This window comes from Leucopleurus acutus, assembly GCF_964270905.1.
Source record: "Leucopleurus acutus genome assembly, chromosome: 15".
In the NCBI taxonomy this organism is placed as follows: Eukaryota; Metazoa; Chordata; class Mammalia; order Artiodactyla; family Delphinidae; genus Leucopleurus; species Leucopleurus acutus.
The window spans coordinates 77,281,915-77,306,024 of NC_139157.1; the positions used below are offsets into that span (position 1 = coordinate 77,281,915).

At 37.3% G+C, this 24,110-nt stretch overlaps 1 protein-coding gene across 1 annotated transcript in view; it reads right to left on the reverse strand.

Annotated features, from left to right (window-relative positions):
• The window catches only part of MYO6 (myosin VI), a 145,370-nt gene that overhangs the window by 23,430 nt on the left and 97,830 nt on the right, over positions 1-24,110 (reverse strand). The window contains exons 15-26 of the mRNA XM_082855955.1: positions 23,226-23,298; positions 21,555-21,682; positions 18,447-18,542; positions 17,979-18,152; positions 14,617-14,655; positions 12,467-12,560; positions 6,297-6,427; positions 6,132-6,209; positions 4,190-4,319; positions 2,384-2,474; positions 1,526-1,676; positions 3-38 (exon numbers count right to left, since the gene is read on the reverse strand). Coding sequence (XP_082712081.1) covers positions 3-38; positions 1,526-1,676; positions 2,384-2,474; positions 4,190-4,319; positions 6,132-6,209; positions 6,297-6,427; positions 12,467-12,560; positions 14,617-14,655; positions 17,979-18,152; positions 18,447-18,542; positions 21,555-21,682; positions 23,226-23,298 — 1,221 coding nt within the window. The remainder of the gene's footprint in view (positions 1-2; positions 39-1,525; positions 1,677-2,383; positions 2,475-4,189; positions 4,320-6,131; positions 6,210-6,296; positions 6,428-12,466; positions 12,561-14,616; positions 14,656-17,978; positions 18,153-18,446; positions 18,543-21,554; positions 21,683-23,225; positions 23,299-24,110) is intronic.

The following is a 24,110-nucleotide window of genomic DNA, read 5'->3' on the forward strand; positions in this document are numbered from 1 at the left end:
TATTCGTTCTGTATTTGTTCCCTTGTCATCATGGTGGACTTAAAGAAACAAAACAATGGACATGTACTTAAAAAGTTATCTCTTCTGTTGCACAACGATGTGAATATACTCAACACTACTGAACTGTACATTTAACAAATGGTTAAGATGGTAAGTTTAATGGTATGTGTTTTCACCACAATGAAAAAAAAACCAACATGCACATATACAAAGACTGGAAAAGCTGGTAAGCAGTAAGCCCATTATCTTTTCATACTGTTTAAATATTAAATATTCAAAAAAATTTTTAAAGTTATCTCTATGCACAAATATTTGCGTCTATTTCCTATCAATCAAGTAATCAAATATTTAAGGGTGTACTGTGCACAGACTAATACACTGTAGTTCAAAGTTATTTTTTAAGGAATGATTAGCTAATTCTGCCAGAGTTTACTACTCTTTAACAATAGTGTTCAAATAATACCTCAGGAATATTTAAGAAATTATCAACTACACCCAAAACTGATGGATGATTTTCTTAAATGTGGCTGGGTTGATTTTAATTGATTTAATACCACATAAATGGGGATGGCTCTTGACAGACTTGCAACATCAGCTAAGGCTATCCAAAGCATTTTCATTTTTCTCTTGACTTCTTTCTCCATTCTTCCTCCAAGATTCATCATTGTCTACATAAAATATCTGTAGAAAACATCGTAAAAGCCTCACTTTGAGGTATTATATCCCACATAACTGCACTGAATTATGAAAGGAGATGAGAAAAACATTAAGATCCTAAAGTGCAACAGAAAAAGATATGAATAGACAGATGGAATATAACTAACAAACAAGCACACAGAAAAAATTTTCAGTCCCACTAGTAATCAAATGGAAATCAAAACCGAAAAAAAGAGGCCCCCTTTTTTTGGCTACAAAATATGGAGGAAAACTGTTACTTCATAACAGTTAAGTAATTTATGATATAGCCTATATGAAGCTAACGGAATAACAGGAATGAGGCACTTAAGGAGAGGGATACAAAATTAAATGTACATGATAAGAACTATGCAAAAATATGTACATATAAACTAAGATTGAGAGGAATATGCAACAGTATAATAGTTCAATGTGTTAGCGTGTGGGGGGTAAGGATTTGGGGGTGATTTTCTCCAGATTTTCAATAATATTACATTACTTTTATAATTTAAAAATTAGTTTCTGAAAGTAGAAAAAGATGAAACAAATTTAATATGCATTAATCCTCTCTCAGTAATGATTCTGCAAAAGCTTACCAACAGAGTATAGTATTTTAGTTAGTATTTTGGAAAAATCTTTCCTAGCAACAGATGAACTGCACAAAAATTGTCTTCTTTTTTTTTACTATGAAAATTTTCAAATATAGAGTAAATAATATGTTGAGCATCACTTATCTCTGAGACTCAACATCTGTAACATTTTGTATCTTTAAAAAACGGACAATACCAATAACAAAAGGTATTAAAAATTATTTTCAAAGGTCAAAGTCATTTGGATTAAAATTACATACCTTAATTTTGGCCATTAAAGCATCAATAGAAATTTCAAGGTCCTCGACCTGTTTATTCATCTCTGGTTTTCCATCTTTCAATGCACTTACTACTTCGTTAAATTTATCAAGCCGTTTCTTCAGTGTGCCCACCTTAACCAGGCCATCAATGCTGTAAAGATAACAACACTTCATCAGAGTTTAATTTCACTACTGAATGCTGCAGACAGATTTTTAATTTTAATAAAATACCAAACATATTGTTAAACAGAGTATTTCACTTTTGTTTTCATGTTATTCAATAGTCTCTTTTCTTAGATCTTTTGTTGAGGGTAAAAGGAATCATCAAATATGGATGTGAATGACATTAATATGTGTCAGCAAGACTTAAGCCTTCTATACTTGCACTGAAAAATTTGAGAATTCAAATTACAGAAAAACTTAAAAGAGTAGAATCAAATAAGAAATAAAGACTAAACTGACAGTGAGACAATATAATTCCTACAGGTAATCTTGAAAATTATGGTCAAAATATTAATGAGATGTTTTTAAAAACAATGTCAATTTGACACTTATCAATAAACTCAAGTCACTAAAATAATCAGAATAAAACAGCTTCTTTCAACCTTTTACAGCGGTTACATTTTTCTTAGCTACTTCAAATCCTTTTATAGAATGAGGCAAGTAATGAATTAATGAAGCAATTAATTAACTAATGTCCAATAAATAACATGAATAACAGACTAATACATCTTTTACAAAGAACATGAGAAAAAAGGAAACTCTGTGGGTATGCAAACTGCTCTTCATTATGACTTTATGCCACTTTATATTAGGGTAAATAGGTTTTTTGGATTCTTTAGGCTCTATTCATCTTACCGAGGTTTGTGTCGTCTTTTGCAAAGCCACATTCGAACAGTTTTCTGCATTTTAATGCAGGCTTCAGCTCGATATTTTATTTTGTTTTTCACTATGTGTAAGAGGAAAATATAATGACAGAAAATTATTTAGTTTAAATCAGACATACAGGATTTTTAAAAACCATTCATTTCCACAAAGCAATTCTCAAGAAACACAAAATCTTGATGAACATATTATATCAGACATCAAAACTGGCAAGTTTAACATTTCTTTAGTTCTTTATACTTCTTAAAATAAAAAGCATATCATGTATATGGCTAGGTGTACATTTTAAATATATTATCTCCTTGTTATGCTACATTAATGCGTCCCAAATTGTCCTAGGTAATATTGGTCTAGGAAATGTTAACAGGCGTGTCTTGAAAAAAGAATTCACCTGTCAAATGAACTCAGGAAAAGCTATGCGCTACACCTCCTGGAGATTCACAATGAACATACTGAGTGTGGCCTCTAAGAATCCTACAATAAAGGACTCTACTTAACTTCAGTTAGTCGATATCCGAGACTGATCTGACCCGGAGACGTTTTTTTCAGAGGTTCCCCATTAACAGGCTGCAAAGATCCTGTCTACTTACTGACTTGACCACTGCACAACACAGTCCACAAACGAATAGTACAGTAGAAATAATTTTAATATAATATGTTTTCCATCATAATGCAATGTTTAAAGCTGAAGGCATTTAACTATAGTGACAAGTATGTTCATATTTCACTTGGAAAGTGATGGGAAAAGAGCTTCTGTTGTCTTTTTATTATTACAGTTTTGTTTTTATTTATATCACAATTGACTAACAAAAGACCTCATGATAGCATGCACGTTGCTTGCACAATTCCTTTTCATTAGGTCAAAGGAATTTTTTTTTTATTAATAAGCAGCAATGTACTGAATCCTCTTCACGTGCCTAGCACTGTTCCAGGTACTGTGGAGGGTATGGCTAGGGCGGGGGATTATAAATTCAATCAAGTTACTAACGATACTCCCTACAACTAAAGGTTTGCTATAGACCATCAGGTAACCCAAAATTATTCTGTCCCTCACCCTTGTTTTGGGTCAGAGATAAGTAGTTGCTACAATATTTTAAGACTTTAGACTTTGCCCTTTATTAAAGGAAGCTGTAATCAAAGGCTTTTAGTTAGAGACTCTGGGAAGATAAGTCTGGGAGGCCAGGAAAACCAGTTTGGGAGCCACTGAAGTTACTATGCAGGCTGAGGAGAGGGGCTCCAGTAAGGCAGTGGCAATAAAGAGTAAAGAATGTACAGTGTCTGGAGGGGGAATCAACAGAGCTTGCTGACTGGCATGGTTTCAGGGACAAGAAGAGACAATTACGACTGGGACACTTTTAGCGTGTGTATTCTGGTGATGCCACGGGGGCGGAAAGAAAAGTTCTGGTTTTAGTCTGAGAGACTGGGGTATGGTGTGGGGAGCAGGGGAGAAAGGGAGAGGAAAGGAGGGGAGGGGGGAAGAATCAAGATAGTGAGTTCTGGGGTTTTTTTTAGGTCGTGATGAAATTAATTATCATATAATGCATGCGATTAAAGAAGGTAAGTATCATACACTCAAAAAACTTAAAAAAGAAAAGTCCACAGGTACTAATTTATTACATACTACATGTAAGGCGTTAGGGGAGGAACCAGGGACACAGCATGAATAAGCGACACGGTCCCTGTTGTCTAGCGCTCACCACTGAGACAAATGTATAACATTCCACAAACCAGTTCATTTCCAAAATAATTGCGTATCTCGGAGTGGAAGGAAACACCTACGTTTGATGACAGACAGTGAGCACCACTGAACCTTCTTCCAGCGACTGCAGATGAGCCAGTGATTGACCCTCTTGACCAGCTCTGCTAAGTGGTCAGGGTCGGACTTCATAATCTGGTCAAATTCTGCAAACTAGGAGATAAAGTCATTGGCTAACAGTATCAAAAGACAGATGTGTTTAAACACACAGAGAGATACAAAATAACTGTAACTCAAATCCAAAATCTAGCTTTCTGGAAGTGGTCACAAGCCTATTACACAGACATGTCTCAGTGGGGTACACAGCAAACTCAAGCACACTTGGCTGAAGTTTGCTGTCTTTCTCCTCCTTCCTCCAGGATCTTTTTTGCAGTGGTTGGGCTGCGGGGGTTACTCACTGCTAGTTAGCAGACTCAATAGGAAAAGTAGAAAAAGAATCTTAAATGACCGCTGCAGATGGTTAGCCGAAAGGTTTTATGGAAAAAAGAATGAAAAAAGGTCTCCTGTCTCTCTGAACTGGCTCATCCTTACTCTGAGATCACTGGAGAAGTGAAGGTCAGCTCTATAAAATCAGGTACCACCAAAACTACTGTGTCTCGCCCAATCCCCACCTTTATTTTGGCCAGAGATAAGAAACTGCTCCTAAGAGACACACAACACAAATAAAACGTCTACAAGGTTATTAAAGAAGAAAATGCATTATTTCCACAATTTACCACCGAATTACATATTGATTTCTATCCTTTACCAAATATCCCACTACAGTATATTGAAGAGGTCACACATCTATCAAAATAACAGCTTCTTATAATCGAAATTAAATTAAAGGTAATATAATGAGATTAAAGATCTTTGAAAATCTGCCTTGCGCTTTCACTGTATCCTTCTGACTGATTAATTTTTCTAGAGGCAAATAAGACCAAGTGCTTTCTCTACCAAGCTCTTAATTCTAAAATAGTTACTACAGTCCTGAAATGAGAAATGTTGAGTTTATGATTAATACGTGTGATTACAGCTAAGCCAACTATGAATACTTATATTCTTAACTTTTTTTCTTTTATAGGAGATCATATAAGTTCTCTGCAGTAAAAATATTCACAGGAAAGTGCATACATTTGGTAATGCATTACACAGATTTCATTTCATGCCCCAAGATGTGAAATCAGATTTATTTATTATGATTAATTTAGCCTTCAAGGAACTAGAGATATTTATTAATGATTTTGCTAAGTCAAACAAGTATAGTTGTCTATTATATAATAACAATTGTGTTTAAAATTATGAGAATGCAATATTCAATCAATATTAAAGAAGTCAGGAATGGTGAAAATATTATGAACAGATTGTGAAGAGCATTTAAGTATTTCTGTATTGTATATATTTAGTTATGAAATATTCTATAACTCCATTTTGTATCCTAGTACAGGACTAGTACAAGAATCTGTCAATACTAAAACTATGGGTAGCCTAAGAAAATTATGTTACATACAAAAGTATTTATACAGTCATTCCTTCTACGATTTGATAGAAGTCAGCACAGACTCCAGTCCAATTTTCTGTATGTTACACATCTATCAAGCTCTAAGAGATCTCATTCTCACAATGAAGACTCAAAAGTACTGTGAATTTTTTAATTATTGAAGACTGAATATGTTTTAGAAAAGCTTTCAACTTGTTTAAAACAGAAGTATCTCAGGTTAACCCTTATTTAAGTAAAAAATTCAACTAAACAATCCTCTGATTCCAATACTTCCAAAGCTGGAAAAAAAAAAAAAAAAAAAAAAAACCCTGTACAGAGTACTATACAGTGTAAACTTCTCACCAGTGGGAAAATTGTGTGTATGTGTATCACACATATATGCATGCTCTTTAAGAATAACATAAATCACTGAACACTTAAAAATAGTCACTGACTCCGACTATCCATATTAATTGTGTTAAAGTTTAAAATAAAAATGTACTTACCTTGCCAGGTCTAAAAAATACTTTTGTTAACCCAAACTTGTAGTCGATTTCATTTAAGCCCAAAGCTTTAAAAAGAGCCTGAAAAATGAAATTTAAATGCCAATTAGGAATTAATAAGAAAGACAGTTTCTAGCTAAGACATCTCAATTTAGGTAGTGTTTGTACCTTACAAAATAGTCTTGGATCTAATCTTGCGAGTTTATCTGGCATATACTTTTTATACATGTTGTAGAGTTCGTGAAATGAAGCTCGCGATGGGAAACCACCCTGCATCAAGTCCAAAACAGACACCATACCTACATTCATAAACAAACAGAAGTTTTACTGCCAATCACTGTGCAGAAGTCCAAGGATAACTTGCAAATGATCAAAGAATTTTATAAATTAAAATGGGTAATTTACAGAAATTATCAGCAATGAAATATTACATAGAAAATATCATACTTATACTCAATATGTCCCAGCTTACCCACCACCTAAAAACTACTGTAGCCAAATTTCATCTAAAACTAGCTTGACTAACTATTTTCTAGAGACAAACGACTGGTCTCTAAAAAATTCAAATGTAGTTTGTATCTTTTTTTTCTGCTGGAACCCTTTGTGTCACAATCGCGGTATACAAGGCAAAGACCTGCGTTAGGCTATTTTCCAAGTCCCGAGGTTGCTTTTGGAACAAGATTCCCGGTAAGAGTCTCCAACACAAAGTCAAACACATTCCCCAATTCTCACCAGTGCTTCAAGCAAACGGAGAAGACAGGAGAGCACACCTTCTCATTATAAAGACCCCCTTTCACTCACCCCTCAAAGGAATTAGTCTACTGGGGTAAAGCATCTATAGGATGACTACCTATATTCAGTATAACTCTACTAAGTGATTAATTTGAGCCTTGAGTCAGTGTGAGCTTTTCACATCAGGAAAAGCATAAAATAGGGAAAGGCTCAACTACTATGGATAATGCCAGAACTTTTGTTTATAGAAAGACATGGATTTCAGTCTACAGGACTATTTAAATCAGTGAAGAAAATAAGATTATTCAATAAAAAGTGTTAGGGACAAATGGCTAGACATTTAGAAAACAAAAATAACATCAGATCCTTACCTCACTCCTTACACCAAAATAAATTTCTGCTGGTCAAAAAGTCAAACTAGCAAAATAAAACTATAAAATATTTTTAAATGAGTGGATTTTTATTTTAAAATAGTCTCATTGGAAAGATAGCCTCTCTAGGCAATCAGCTTGAATTTTAACCTATCTGACTGGCAAAGATGTAAAACCCCAATAGTACTTGGGGATGATGACAGTGTAGGAAAACACGCACATACATTCTTAGTGGGAGAGTAAACCGGTGCAACAATTTCAGATGGCAGTTTGGAATACGTATTTATATTATTAAATTAATATTAAGTGTTAATAATAGATATCTATCCCTTTGACTATTTTCCACTTTGATGAATCTATCCTACAACTTGTCACGTATGTGGGCAAAGATATGCACAGAGAAGGTCTCTACATGTTCACTGGGTCACTGTTGGTAACAGAAAACACAGAAATCACTTAAATATTTTAAATTACGTTATTCCAATAACTTAATAACAATTAAATTATGTTATAACCATATGATAGAATATGATATATTTATTAAAAATAACAGGGCAGAGGTTTAACAAGTATGAAAAATATGTCCAAGACACAGAGTTAAATGGTCACCCCTGAGAAGTGAGACTTCTTTTTACTTATATTATTCTGTACCATTTCACTTTTGTTACAGTGAACATATATAGCTATTATAACTTAAATATAATAAATATATATTATATGCAATAGATAATTTATATATAATACTATGATGTATAACGTATTATAATTAAACAAAGTTTAGTATTAAATTAAACATAATATTAAATTAAATTTAATATAATATAATGGAACATATAAACGCAATTATTCCTATGGAGAGTTCAGATCTAGATTTAGTTTTTGGCTCTGCTTGGAGAAATAAAAGTAAGGTTTGGTTGATATTGTCACAACTGTTGCCCATTTTATTTATATCAAAAAAACAAGTACCCTTAGAAATGTGTGCATCCCAACCTCTGAGTCCCTTGGCTTGCCCTGTAGCTGCAGACAACTAGGCTCACAGAAGTACATTAAGAATTTCACGGAGCTTAACGAATTACCAAGTCTACGGCTGCTTTCTCCACACTTGAAGCTAATTTACACTAAAGATCTTTTGATGCCTAAAAAAAGTAAAAATCACCAAACCAAGTACTCTCCCTTCTAGAGATTCCCATGGCCTGGCTCTTCCTCGGGGAGTTTGGTGAAGAGCTTCCTCAGGGAGTCTGGTGAAGAGCCAGGTTTGCAGTCCCGGCTGGTCATCCTCAGAACCCCTCTTTGCTACCACAGACGGGCAGCAGAGCCCCGAGGTTAAGGAAAGAAGACCTGCCTTCTCTCACCTTCCCCCACTTTGCCCTGGGGTTGGCTGATCAGAAGATAGACGCTTTAGTAAAAGCTGTCCTCAATTAATTCTCCTTAAATTAGAAAAAAACAGAAATGGAAAGGCAAAGTATTATAGAAATCAAATCTTAAATGTTTTTTTTAGAAAACTTCATAATTATTTTTCTTTCCACCAGTTATTGGTATTTTTTGCTTTTTCTCATTACCTAGCCACATAACTGGAACCAATTCTATGCCATTTTACTATTATAAGTACTATAAAAAAATCAGACTATTATGAATTGGTGGCATCTATTAAACTGCCAACAGATCTTAACATGTTAAAATACACTGCTTACTGAAAGAGGAATCCCAGCTAAAGCATCAGTGAGCCCACACTCTGCTAATCTAATGGTATATATAGCTAAATCTAAACACACTTGACTTGCCAGGACACTGGATGCTCACTTAGGAAATAAATGACATTATATTAGGCTAAACAAATCGTAAAGAGAAATTCAAATGAGAAAAATAGTCAAAGTAAAAATGATCTGAAGAAAATATTACAAAAATACATCTATACATATGTAGGAATAAAACAGACATTACTTATTTAACTTTCTAGTATTTGTTAAAATTAGTCACAAATAAATCTTTTTATTTCCTAGACTGTGCATTTCATTCAACAAATATTTACTAAGTCTAGTACATGCTTTGCGTTGCCAGGAAGCAGGAACATGCATACAAGCCAAAACAGACACAGTTTCTGCCCTCGAGAGGTTTACAGATTAGAGAAAGGAGAAAATAAATAAAATTTATGACTGTGAAATGATGGTGCTAGGCACCCTTTACTCAGGCCCCCTTCCTAGTTGGGGGCTTTCATAAAGAAATGACAACCAAGCGCAAATGTGAAAAATAAGACAAAGGGGAGATAAGAGCTTCTCATACAGGAAGCAGCGTGTGCACAGGCCCCATGAACAGAGGGAATACGGAGCATTTAAGGAACTAAAGCAAAGGCCGGAGTGACTGGAGAACGGAGAGGAGAGAGAGAAAACAGAGGAGGTTATAGACACATGGGCCAGACCATATGGGGCCTCATAAGCTACGAGGACTCTGCTCTTTACCCTAATCATAATCAGAAGCCACTGCAGCATTTTAAGCAATAAAAAGACGGGCTCAGATTTGAGTTGTAAAGCAGTAATTCTGGACGTATGTGAAGAACAGACCGAGCAGATGTGAGGAGAATACTTAGGAAACTTCAGCAAAAAGCCAGGTGAAAGATGGTGACAGCTTGGATTAGGGAGTACTAAGGCTCACTGTCTACTAGGAGAGTAGACCTTAAATGTTCTCACAACAAGCAAGCAATGGTAATTATATTACCTCATGGGACTCCTAGCTAACACTATGGTGGCAATCCTTTTACAATACGTTAGCGTATCAAATCAACACATTGCACAACTTGGACCTACACAATGTTATATGTCAATCATATCTCAGTAAATCTGGAGGAGTAAAAGACACAATCTTTAGGTCATATAAAAGGGCCATGGGGAGACTTATATTGAGAATATGTAGCTAGGTTGTCCAGTGTGACGGTTGCTAGGCACATGCTCTGTAGTTGCACTAGCCACATGTGACTATTTATATTTAAATTTTTTAAAATTAAAACTAAATACAAATTAAAAATTCAGTACCTAAGTCATACTAGTCACATTTCAAGAGCTCAGTAGCCACAAGTATCTAGTGGCTACCATACTGGACAACACAGGCATAGAATATGTCCACCCCCATGGAAAGTTATACCGAACAGCACTGATCAAGAGCGAGAAGGAGAACAGGCCTAACCCAGAGCTTAAAAAACTCTAACAATATCTAGGTAGAAGATGACCCTGCAGAGGAGGCAGGAATGGCCAGAGAATTCAGAGGAGAGGCAGGGACACACGCTGTTTTAGGCGCTGAGGAAAGGCTATGTTATGGGGATGGGGTAGAGGCAAATGCTGCCGGACTCCACTGAGATGAGGGTCTGAGGAAACATGTAATTCAGGGTCAAGGGTATCACCGGAAACCTTATCAAGAATTATTTTGTTGGAAACTGAATTCCCTCGGGTTAAAGAGCAAGTGGAAGGCAGGAAACTGAGAAAGCAAGAAGAGAATATTCTTGGAGAGAAAAGCAAAAACTGGAGAAAAGAAAGCGAGGCCAGAGATAGGGAGGCAGCTGGACGGGAATGTCGGTGAGAGGGAGTGAAGATGAGGTTTCGACGGGATTGAAACCCTCTCAGAGCTTCAATACAGATCATCAATACAGATCATCAATACAGAGGATTACTGAAAAGGCAGGAAGGGACAGATCCAAAGAACTGCAGTCTCAATGAGGAAGAGAGGCACTTCCTCCTTTCTACAAGGAGGGCAGTTGTGCAGGTAGAAGAAGTGTTTGGTAGCACACAGGTAAGGCTTTCAGCTTTTTAGTAAAAAGAGGTGAGGCTGCCTGTTAGCAGAGGCTCGGAGACTTGAGGAGAGCAGGGTGGGTCTGACGGGTCCGGGCAGAAACAGAACCTGCTGGCCAGGGAAACTTGGTGGGGCGGGTAATGCGAGCCCTTTGAAGGTTAGTAATCATGAATTTGTAACAGTGCCAATCTATCTTGCCCACTTTCTCTGTGCAGATGAGGACAAAGGACAAAATTAGATTCACAAACAGCTAAGGTTTTGTGAGAAGGGTCAAGGGTAGATGTAGCTGTGGGGAGCCCGAAGCTTATATAATTAGGGGAGGGCACTTTAAGAGAACAAGTATGAAATTACAAAAGCATACAAAATCAGGTTCAGGGTTTTGATAGGAGCTCATTTAAATAAGGCACCCTGAAGCTAAAGCCACCGTAGCTTTCTAATAAATCCGCCTCTAAGAGAAGCAAGATAAGGAGTCGGGGAGGCAAGAGAGTTTCCGGAAGTGTCCCAGGCCTGAATCAGCGGGAGAGGCAGGGGTGGTGTGGGAGGGATGGAGGATGGGCATGGGGAAGGAAAACAGGGGAGTGCAGGGCCCAAGACTTGGGTGACTAAGCACGGGCAGAATGTGGCCGGGTGAGGGGTAGAAAGTGATAGTTTAACCAAGTGCAGAAAAGTTCCACAGAAGCCGAGGGTATTGTGTTGATATTTTTTTTTTCTTTTGTTTTACAAGTAGTGGAGTGGGAAGCAAGGACATCAAAACCGGACTTTCCTGGTGGCACAGTGGTTAAGAATCCGCCTGCCAATGCAGGGGACACGGGTTCAAGCCCTGGTCCGGGAAGATCCCACATGCCACAGAGCAACTAAGCCTGTGCGCCACAACTACTGAGCCTGCACTCTAGAGCTCGCGAGTCACAACTACTGAGCCCCAGTGCTGCAACTACTGAAGCCTGCATGCCTAGAGCCCGTGCTCTGCGACAAGAGAAGCCACTGCAACGAGAGGCCCACGCACTGCAACGAAGAGTAGCCCCCACTCACCGCGACAACTAGAGAAAGCCTGCGCAAGCAACGAAGACCCAACACAGACAAAAGTAAAAATAAATTTAATTAATTAATTAATTTAAAAAAAAAAAGGACACCAACACCCACCGCCTGACCCAGTTACGTGGGAACGAACCGCTGCAGGACTGAGAAGGCCACGGAAAGCATCCACGAAGGGAGACCTGGGTTCGCAGCTGAAGAGTTTTTATAAATTTTACCTCAATGATGTACAACATGTACGCCAATACTGCTCAAATAATTCGTTAGCCCTTCTTTTCTTATAAATAAAGGAAATATAAAAGTCTTACCACACTTAAAAATAATCAAGATAGCTGTGAATTATTTGAAAACACTGCATATATTAAATTTTATTGGAACTAAGACTCTCGACACACCCCGATATAGATTACAAAAATAGAGAAATACCTGAACATTGAAGTTGAGACAAAATTTGAGCTCCTTCAAAGTCGTGGCTCGTCATCTTTAAATTCGGCTTGATACAACGAATAAAGCTTGCTCCCTAGAATAATAAAGGTACTTTTAAAAATGATCCATATAGCATTCTTATTTCTCTATTTCTATGAATACCAGCTACTTTCAGAGCATATTATCATTAACTTCTGAACCTCTTTTTTTTAAATTAATTAATTAATTTATTTATTTATCCTTGGCTGTGTTGGGTCTTCGTTTCTGTGCGAGGGCTTTCTCTGGTTGCGGCGAGCGGGGGCCACTCTTCGTCGCGGTGCGCGGGCCTCTCACTATCGTGGCCTCTCTTGTTGCAGAGCACAGGTTCCAGATGCGCAGGCTCAGTAGTTGTGGCTCACGGGCCCAGTTGCTCTGCGGCATGTGGGATCTTCCCAGAGCAGGGCTCGAACCCGTGTCCCCTGCATTGGCAGGCAGATTCTCAACCACTGTGCCACCAGGGAAGCCCTGAACCTCTTTTAAAATAATCACTAAGGAACTTAAGACCATTAGCATACTTTTATAATGTAAAGCATTTATATACTAATATTAGAAAAATACATTTTAGATTTAAGTGCCAAAAAACTGTCATTGTAAAAAGAAAAGTCTCTCCTGGTAAAATATTTCAACATATTTAAACAATACATTTCACAGCATAACATACATGTGATTTTATTCTACATTTAAATATATTTATATGCTCTGTTTCTGTGATAAAAAAATTGCCCTATGGCATAAAATTATGCCTCTTAAAATTTAGGCCAAAGTGCTAAAAAAAAAAAAAAAAAAAGTCAACCTTTCTCATCATTCTATTTTAAAAACATACAGTAGGTCCCTGAGTTGCACCACTGCACATTTTAAAGTTTTGTTTGCTAAACGATATGTATTTTAAAAAGCTTAAAGGCATTCATTTACAATCCGTTATCAGATTTTTGCTGAATGAGACAGAGACAACACTGCTATGTACCCAGTGAAACTGTTGGGAACTGAAGCTAATACACTAAACATCCAAATAACAGCTTTGCTTCCAAGTAGCCACCTTGCAAAACTGAATAGTTAATGTCAACAATGATGCTCACTGCAAACACTTTTAGAACACTTTTTAGAAATGGCTTTTTTAAAAATCACAAATATAATCTAATCATTTTACAGTAGCATTATATTTGGGTGATAAAAATAAAATACCTCCTCATCAGACTTGGTTTTTAAAGGTCTGTCCTTAAGAGAGAAATATTTGCAAACAATGAGGATAGTTAAAAGAATTTCTTAATGGTTTCAAAACAAATCTAACAATAAGTTAAGCAATAATAGCACAGAGACAATAAATATTTGGCTTTCAAATGGCTACATGAAAAGAGTAATCAGTTAAGTTCTGTGGATTTGCTTAAAAAATAAGTCTTCCTTGAAATCATGCCTCATTTATATAACCGACGTATCAAATTTCTTTCTATGGTGAATTTTTCTTTAAAAAACAGAGAGAATTAAAATGTCTAGTTAATAAAAAGGCTCCTAGGAAATATTGCCACTATAATAGGGCATAAAAATACTATGTCCATTTTTTTCCATATCAGCACTGTCATGTTAGAGAATGTTACCACCAGAGTAATAAAATGAAAATGAATTATATGTGTTATCTTTAATCCTAAAAAATACATTTTCCTTCCCTATGATAACTAATTATTTTCACTTTCCTGAAGCTACAGGATAATCTTAATAACATTCAGAGAATTCTATATATTTATAAAACAATTTGACTGCACATATATATTTGACCCTTCTTCAGAAAAAAACTAACCAAAATGACAACCATTTTAAAAACTGATTTTTTTAATGATGAAATTTGGTTTAAAATGAATTTCTAATTATTCCAGGTTTACTGTGCTTATTTGAGTAATTACTAATAATACTTTAAGAGGACCATTTAAAAACCCTGTTTTTGAAGACTTCCCTGGCAGTCCAGTGGTTAAGACTCGGAACTTCCAGTGCAGGGGGCACAGGTTCAATCCCTGGTCGGGGAACTGAGATCCCACGTGCCTTGCGGCGCAGCCAGAAAAAACAACAACAACAACAAAAAAACAAAAAACCCTGTGGGGTTTTTTTTTAAGTGTACTCACAGTACTTCGAAGTTTATCCAGAAGCAAATTTAACTGTGTCTGTAGAAGAAAGGAAATCACTTCATTATTTCAAAGAGCAAAAGTACGTAATACCATAAGTAAATATTAGCTTTTCAACATTAGAATAAAATAACATGCAATAACACTGACATATATAACACATTACAATTTAACAGCTTCTGGTACACAATCTCTTTAACAGATAGTAACATGCAGAAATGTATGGCTAATATATGATGCCAAGGACAATAACTTATTTTACTTATACAGAACTTATACAATTAAAAGACTGAAAATTAGCAATACTAGAAAACATACATGCACACTTGCAGGTGGGGTGAATAAGGAAAAAGTATACAGGCAATGCAAGAAGTAAATGAAAATGCTGGGGATGCATTCAATAAGGGATCAACGGAGCAGTATGTGAACTCGTGGCAAGCTGGGTGTAGCTTGTGTCACGCTCCATTAAGAATGAAAACGTGTTTAAAATATACACTAATGCATTAGTGTAATACACTAATGTATTAGGATTGTTTTATATAACACCTTTCATAAATGAAACTGACCTGCCTACCTGTAGAAACCCTCTCTACTATTTTAAAACTTCACATTTCAATTATTTTTAAAGGCTAGGACAATTTTCTCAAGAAAATTGGACAGTACAAGTAGTTACGGACCTTTCCTTTGCTTAATAATATTAAGTGATTTTAATGTACTCTGGTTCAGTACATTAAAATCATGCATTTGCTTTACTTCCCTGCAAAGTAAATTATTTAAATTGTTATACTGATTTTATACTGGGATGCTTATTGTACTACTTAACAAAAGAGAAATTAACTAATTCTTCAATTAACATATTTATTCAATCACAGCTATACTTAATAATAATAATAGGTATACTTTACTGAATGCTTTCTATGAGTCAGACACTGCTCAAAGCTTTTCACGGGCATTATCATGTTTAATCCGCACCACAACTCTAATTAAGGATATATTAGTAGACTCATTTTACAGGTGAAAACGTTGAGGCCCAGAGAGATAAATCACTTGCCAAGATCAGGGAGCCAGTAATGGCAAAGCCAAGACTCCAACAAGGACCTAACGCCAAGGCTCATTCTCTTCAGCGTGATGCTACAGCACACTTCAGACACTATAGGCTTAAGTTATAAAAACGGAGTGAATTTCTCACTGGATTAAAAAAATACAGTCATACCCCACTGATCTGCTTGGCAGAGTTCTGACAACCTCAACCAGTCTAGACCAGCACACAAATGAAAAGCAAGTGTAAGAGCCACTAATTTGGAAAGAAAACAACTGTGACAGAGCCCATGCTTCCTAATGCATAGCACAGTATTCGCCCCAAAAAATGGACAAACAGTTAAGTCAGTAGAAGCAGCAAGAATAAACTATAGCAATTGAGAGAAGAGGGAAGAACGTCAATTACCAAAGAACAGCGGTCAAAGACCAAAAGGCATAATAGCCTGATGCAACGCATGCTTTACTTGTATTTTATTTTTATTTCAAAGCGTACAATTATTCATGTATATAATAAAAGAATGTGATTTTCATCAAAAAGAATTACTTTTTCTAAAACACTAATAGTAAAAGAGTTCTACTTCAATAACCTGAAAATGTCACTTTTCAGTGGAAAACTTCTGATTCTCGGTCATGTTCGATAACTGAAGTATTACTGTAAATGCTAGCCTGTGTTGTTTTATTGCCTCCCATAACTTGAATTTGAATTTAATGAGCTATTCTACTATATTTAAAAATAAGAATTACTACTAATGTTTCATTTCAAAGTATTTCAATAAAAACATTTTGAAATTTTATTATTAACAATGTTACATCTTTTAGTTACAGTTTTCAAGCAGTTTGATGGGCAAAATACAGTGTATTGCATATAAGCAATTTTAAGGCACTTAAAGTCTCAACATAAAATACCTTAGTCCAAAGAATTTTAAGAATGTTTTTTATTTTATTTATATTGTCTAAAATTTCAAGTATGTTCTTGCCAGCAATACTACTATATCACACTAGGAAAATACTTAACAAATGATATCCGTTTCATTCAGGCTAATGTACTATTTTAAACCAATCTGTTACCATTATGTCTATTTAAGAATCTAAGAATATCCAAATAAGAGAAAGAGTATTGTCAAGAGAAGAAGAAACTCATAATTAATGAATATAACTTACAATAAAGTTTAAAACTTTTTATTCAGTTCCTTGAAAAAATGTGTTATAAGCGGAATTCTCCTATATCTATGTTTCAGCTTTTGTTTTATAAACATGATTTTATCAAGTTAGTTATTTAGAGCCCATTTCAATCCACAAGGGATTTCAGGAAGCTTACACTGTTAGTATCCTAGTATTCTGAGTCTTAAATATTGTTCCTAATTACATCATTTTTAATATTTGAAGTACACATAATGAAAGGCATATGTAATTTTCTTGTAAACAGAACAAAAAGACTTCGTGGAAATGTATAAGAGAGAAATTAATTCTATTTCTTTGATCTATTTATTATAATTTTTTATTCATTAAACGTGGCACAAAGTTTTTAAATTATATTTTTCTATGCAAAATACTCAGCAATTAGAACCAAATAGCGGTGTTGCGTTTCTAAGGCACATCATGTGACAATTCCTTATCAGACCCCAAAGAATAAATTCCTGATCCGAAATTAATGAAACAAATGAAGTGTTCTTCAACGTCAAATAAGCAATTTGAAGGGTCTGCCACACAAAGCATTTATCTTTTACAGAAGTTCTTAGAAGCTTTAATCAAATTTTAGTGTAATATGCACACCCAAAATGCACTATGAGAGAAAACACGTTAAAAATGAATCACAAAATGAAATCGTTAACTCGAGCTGGGCTCTTTTTAACACGGCAGCCACTGTAAGTAGGAGTCCACGAAGGTGACCATTTACCTGAAGGCCCTGGCAGTGCCTGCTTTTCCTCTCTCAACTCAACTAGTCCCCTCTAGCCATCTGGAGCCGGACTACTCCAGCTAAAACAAAACTGCTGAATGAGGAAGGAAGCAGAAAACACATGGGAAAGAGAAGGTTTGAAGGTCAACCAGACAGTAAACAGAAGGAAGAACATGAGGAGAAGCAAGCAGACATGTTAGAGAACCAAGAAAGAGCACGTTCGTAAAATTACCAGGTTTCCGTATGGTCAATTACTATGCCTATCTTATGTTATTCTGCATACAGACAGCAACAGGTCAGGGACTGCTCTTGAATCTCACTCGTGGGATTTCTCAGGGTGATCTACACTATCCACTGTAGAGTATAAAACAATTACAATTTTAATGCAGTAAGAAAAAAATTCAAGTAATACATTTAGCACAAATACCTTAAATTTGTTTCCCACACTGATGAAGCTAAGTTTTCCTGCTTTTTGTTTAGTGTCTTTGTTGTTATTTGTGGATGATTCAAATAATTCCCGGATAAATTTATCCCTGGATTCACATATTAAGGACTCAAGAGACATATGTAAAGCGTCATTATTTTTTTCCACAAATTGAGTCTGAAAAATAAAGCAAACAGGAATGATTCGGTCCATCTTGTGATAATATTCCTTACCATGGTGTTGTCCAATAGAACTGTTTTGAGGTTGTGGAAATGTTCTGTAGCTGTGCTGTCCAATATAGCCACCACCAGGCAGTGGGGACAGCAAGCACATGAAATGTGGCCGGTGTACTGAAGAACTGAATTTTAAATTTTATTTAACTTTAAATAGCCACATGTGGCTAGATGCTACCATATTGCACAGCGCAGCTTCAACATCAAATGGTTTTCTCCCGGTGAAAGTTATACTCACTGTTTCATAGCACACCGCCCCTGCGAAATGCCTGATGATGAAGCCTTCGTCATCTCTGATGTTCCTGTGAACTGCCAGCTTAGACTTTCTAGGAATCTGAAAAATGATACACACACCAGTTATTAAATTATCAAAAATATACTACACAGGGCTTCCCTGGTGGTGCAGTGGTTGAGTCCGCCTGCCGATGCAGGGGACACGGGTTCGTGCCCCGGTCCGGGAAGATCCCACATGCCGCGGAGCGGCTGGGCCCGTGAGCCATGGCCGCTGAGCCTGCGCGTCCAGAGCCTGTGCTCCGCAACGGGAGAGGCCACAACGGTGAGAGGCCCGCATACCGCCAAAAAAAAGAAAAAAAAAAAAAAAATATATATATATATATACTACACAACTTCCTTTAGGAAACATCTGGCATGTGAAATACTTAAAATTATAAAGGGAGTTTTCATACTTTATATAATTATACTGCTTTTTAAATAAGCCTTAAAGTACCAGTAAAATCTAGCATATATTTTTGGTTATAATCTCTTAGGAAAGAAAAAAGGACCAGAGGTTTATAAAGTTAAATGCCTATGTTTAAAGTGATGGCCCCTGAGCTTGGCTGCTGAACTAGAATCAGCTGGAGAACTTTTAAGCCTCTTACACCATTTACATCAGGTGATTCCTAGGTGTTGCCAAGGTCGAGAAGCACTGTTCTACAGAAACACCGAAAATCAGCACAGGGACTCACGTACTGATTTAAACCATACACCCTAACACGTCTACACAATGAGCCTGAATCTATATGAAGGAAACAAAATCCTTTTCCGGTTGTACTATCTAATTGTAATAGCTCATGTTGGTAACATATTTGAAAGTTTCCAGAATAACAGATCACTCCTGACCCTCAAAATAGCCTAAGATTAAGAAAGACAATCTCATTCAAAAATGAACAAGCTAAGACATCAGAACCTTCCCAGGCTTTTGCTGGGTGAGAGAGCTAGCAGATCACAGAGTCCCCCTCTGCATGGCAGCAGGCCGGCACGAGTCAGGGGGCGACCCTGTGGTCAAGACGCCGGCCTGATGCCCAAATCCAACACTTTCTCTCTATGCTAAACAGGGAGGTCACCTGAGCTCTCCATGCCCATCCCCTCACCTCTAGCACGGCAGATGCAAGCAGGAGCTACCCCAAAGGATTCTCATGAGGACCAAATAAAGTAATTCAAGCAAAACTCTTAGAATGTGCCTGGCACATGCTAAAGGTTCAATAAATGGTTATTAATAATTTTGTTTTCAAAGACATACAATAAAAGTAACGATCTGTACAACTCAGAATTTACTGTCTTGCTCTTGTTCTCTTTTGAGGAAAGTGGCCATAGTCCATTCCTGATGCTTTAGTTTGCTGTCCTTGGAGCTATATGTCTCTGAAACCCTGGTCATAATTTGTTGACTAGCAGCGAGTACTCTTGGTAAAGGTAACCATGCATCCACAGACTGGTCTTCACAGAGAGCAGTGAATAAACAGGACTAGACGTACGTCTTTAATCTTAGCAGCAAGTTTTGTTGGGGACGCAGACTGCTTTTTTCTATCTCCACTGAAGTGAGAGAGGCAGCCTCCACATCAGACTTATTTAAGGATACAGAAGAACTCCAAGTCAACAGAGCAGGGAGTTGTGAGATGCAGTCCCCAGAGAAGGTTATCATAATTATATCAGCTTTTCAATGCCTTCAACCTATTCACGTTCTTGATTTAGTTAATGATGTATGGAAACAAGAATATTTGCTTTCATTCACTTGAACTCCTGGACCCATCAAAGCAGCGAATGTTATACTACGCTACAGTCTCAAAACAATAAACAGTACAGGAGGCAGCTGCCACTCTAAGCAGCTTTTCTCTTCTTCCTTCCTTCCTTTCTTTGTTGTTCTAAGATGAGGCAGCACCTATCTTCGTGGGTAAAATTAACATCCACATTTCTCTGTGCTAGTCAGCTCTTTCTGGGTGCAAGGATGGAGTTGTGCTTGCATTACCTCAGGTGATGGTGGTTGAGTATAAAGATGAACCCAGAGCTAGGTGAACACGGAGAACACCTCAACAGCTGCACACTCCAGCCTTATGGAAAACAGCCCTACGGTTCACTGCCACAAGCAGGTAGTCAAGCACAGCAGTTTAGGGAACCACGTCTTCTGACCCTTTCAGAAGTGTACTTCTCATTTATTTCTATTGCCTTCTGTATCTGTTTTTCCCTTTAGCTAATTCTTCTATTGCTGCAGCTTCTATGGCCCTCTCTGAGTACATTTTTCTATTCAAAACTCCCAAGGAAAGAGTATCAAAATCAATTTACCGATCACTAAATGAATTGCTTCCACCAGTCAGATTCTTAGCCACAAGCTTTGCTGGTCTTACAAATTTGCAGACAGGTAGCTGCTTGTGACTCGAGGTGCTAACCCCTGCAAAGTGATCAAGGTCACATGATACAAAACAGAGCAACTCATGGCCACTTAACTCAGAAGGGAGAACATAAAAGCAGGTAAACCGGGCTTCCCTGGTGGCGCAGTGGTTGAGAATCTGCCTGCTAATGCGGGGCACATGGGTTCGGGCCCTGGTCTGGGAGGATCCCACATGGCACGGAGCAACTGGGCCCGTGAGCCACAACTACTAAGCCTGCGCGTCTGGAGCCTGTGCTCCGCAGCAAGAGAGGCCGCCATAGTGAGAGGCCCGCGCACCGCGATGAAGAGCGGCCCCCGCTCGCCACAACTAGAGAAAGCCCTCGCACAGAAACGAAGACGCAACACAGCCAAAAATAAATAAATTAATTAATAAACTCCTACCCGCAACATCTTCTTTAAAAAAAGAAGAAACAGGTAAACCTTTTTATACGTTTTAGATAGGTGAAATGTACTTTATATCCAGCTAAAATCGCCTTGATTAGATAGATCAGCAGCAGCAAAAATATATAGATACAAATTAAATGGTTATCTATAGAAGATACTGTGCTGGATTAAGAAGATGTTTATAGCTGTTCAAAGCCTTACATAACTTATGATTCTAATTACCTAATATCTAATGTCTAGTACATGTTTCTAAAAGTTTTTCTTCCCACCAGAGGCTCAATTTTGAAGTAGCAAACTCACACAGAGTCGGAAATGGTCTTTGTGCTTCTGGTGAACTTCAGACGTAAAGTGTTGATCACTTGGCTGGGGAAGGCGATTTTCCTCATCCAAAATATCCAGTATTCCCGCTAATTTTGCTTCAATTAAATCTATTTCAAAAAATCAGAATATGACAGGATAAAAAACATAACATTTTAAACTTACTGATCACAAATTTTGAGGACTGATCAGAAACAATGTAACATGATCCTGTATTGTATTCTCTCACAAGCAACAGAGAGCAGATGAATTTTGTTTCACATCTGCAATTTATTAGAAAATAACATATATTTAATATAGGTTTTAGAAAAACCACTCCATAAAGAAAGCGACTAACATAACAACCATTCCATCTGTAAGCCAGAAATACCTCCTCTCCCACATGACATCTATATTCAAATTGAAGTCAAACTACAGACGTTTTTGCAGGCTTAGCTTTTTGAAACTGTTTATAGATATGGATTCAAAACCTTTCCAGCAAAACGTCAGTAACAGCACAAATTTATGCTCCTTCCATTCATGTTTCTGAATTTTCTGCCTGTCCAAAATAACTAGAAAATGTAAGCTGCTTAAATACATAAGCAGTGCTAAATGGGACAGACTCTAAAAGCCACAGGACACAGGAAGAGAAATCCAGAAGTGCTAATTGGGACAGACTCCAAAAGCCGCAGGACATAGGAAGAGAAATCCAGGTTCTGACTGCACTGGTCAGAGAATGATGCTTCTTGGGCAATTAATAGAGGTGGAGGGGGACGCGCTAACTGAGCTATAACTGAGAGTGCTCTGATAGATGCACGACCCAAGTGGGCTGAAGGGGAAATGGAAGGGGAGGAGTTCCAGCCAAGATACCTCTGTGAAAGGATATGGTGTGTGAGGGGATATGCTGAGTGGACCAGGTAGGATGTGAAAGTGCTTTAAGAAGCAACACGAATGTAAAGTACTGTTATTATTGTTGTAATTATTGTTATTGTCTATTATTATTATAGACATATTATTGTCTATATTTATTATTACTATTACACTATCTTGTCCAAATCTAGCACATGAGTCACTGACTCAACTGTCAGATTCCATTTTCAAAGCAAGGCTTGCCGCACAGCTGATTTCAGAGATGCGTGGGAAAGAAAAGGCAGACTGAACACTCCCTGGGTGGGACAGGGAAAGGCTTCTTTACCGATAAAAACAGACAAGGAAAACAGAGACCCTGTTCTCCTGCTGCAGGGTGCTATCTGGATGGGACACTGGCACTTGTGATGCCAACTTGCCAAAGGGTGCGGGTGCAGAAAATAGAAACAGAACTGCAGACGCGCAAAGCCAAATCCTGGCAGACGCCTCGGGCTTCCTCACACGAGATAAGAAATCCCTTCACTGCTTAAGCAATTTTGTTTCCTTCTTAACTTATTCACGTTAACTGTTTAAGAAAGAAAATATCCCTCACAGTAGACAGAAGGAATTTTACGAAAACTTTCAATATAGCGGAATTCGATGCCTTCATAGGAAAAATAACTTCCTAGCAGTACTAGAGAAGTAAAACCTCTCTCAAGTACCACAATTTCAAGTCCCATAACCAGCAGAGCACAGAAAAATTACTAGCGAAATCATTCACTGTATCTTCCCATATTTCCCAAAAGTAGAGCCAAAAAAAATACATACCTATACAGTCCTGGTTATCCACGTAATGTACTTCATTCACACCTAAACCTTCCTTCTGATAGAGTTCTTGTTCCTAAAATGAAATAATCATAATCACAGATATGGAGCTACTGTGTGATAGGAAATGGATTCACTGTGCCATATCCGATCATAACACTTATTGATCAGTCAGTGTACAAGGCTCACACCAGCTGATTCGGGGACTGAGAAGTCTTAACAAACATTAGGGAAGAAAAACCCTTGCCCCTAAAGCAAGGCGAAATAAAAACTTACATGGCCAACATAACATGATTCACATTATGTGGACGTGTTCCCCCCCTGCAGATCAGCACGCTTTTCCCGAAATACGCTGGGCAGCCAGGCGCAAACACAGGGATCTGTTTATAACCATTCAAACCCAAGACAAGACCAGGGCTTTGAAACATTTTTAGCGATTCTAAAGTCAAACTTCCCAGTAGAATAGACCAGGGACCCGCACACTTTTCTGGAAGGGCCAGACAGTAAATATTTTCAGCTGTGGGCCATACTGTCTTTGTCACAGCTGTGCAATTATGCCACTGCAGGGCGAAAGCAGCCACATATAACAGTAAATGAAGAAGCATGGCTGTCTTCCAATAAAATTTCATTTGTAAAATTAGGCGGCATGCTGGGTTTGTCCTGAAGGCCATAGTTTACCCCTGGAATACACAGAGGAACATAACTTGCTTTGATAATTTTAAAAAGCTTAAAAAACAGCTGAACAAACAAGCTCCCTGCTGACATGAAATTTGTCTCTCCTATTATATATCCTCAATAGCCCTCAATCATCGTCTAAAGAGAGGTAGAGCAGATTTATAGCATTTATAGACAAGCACTAACGTTAAGGAAAGAGCAATTAACTGCAAA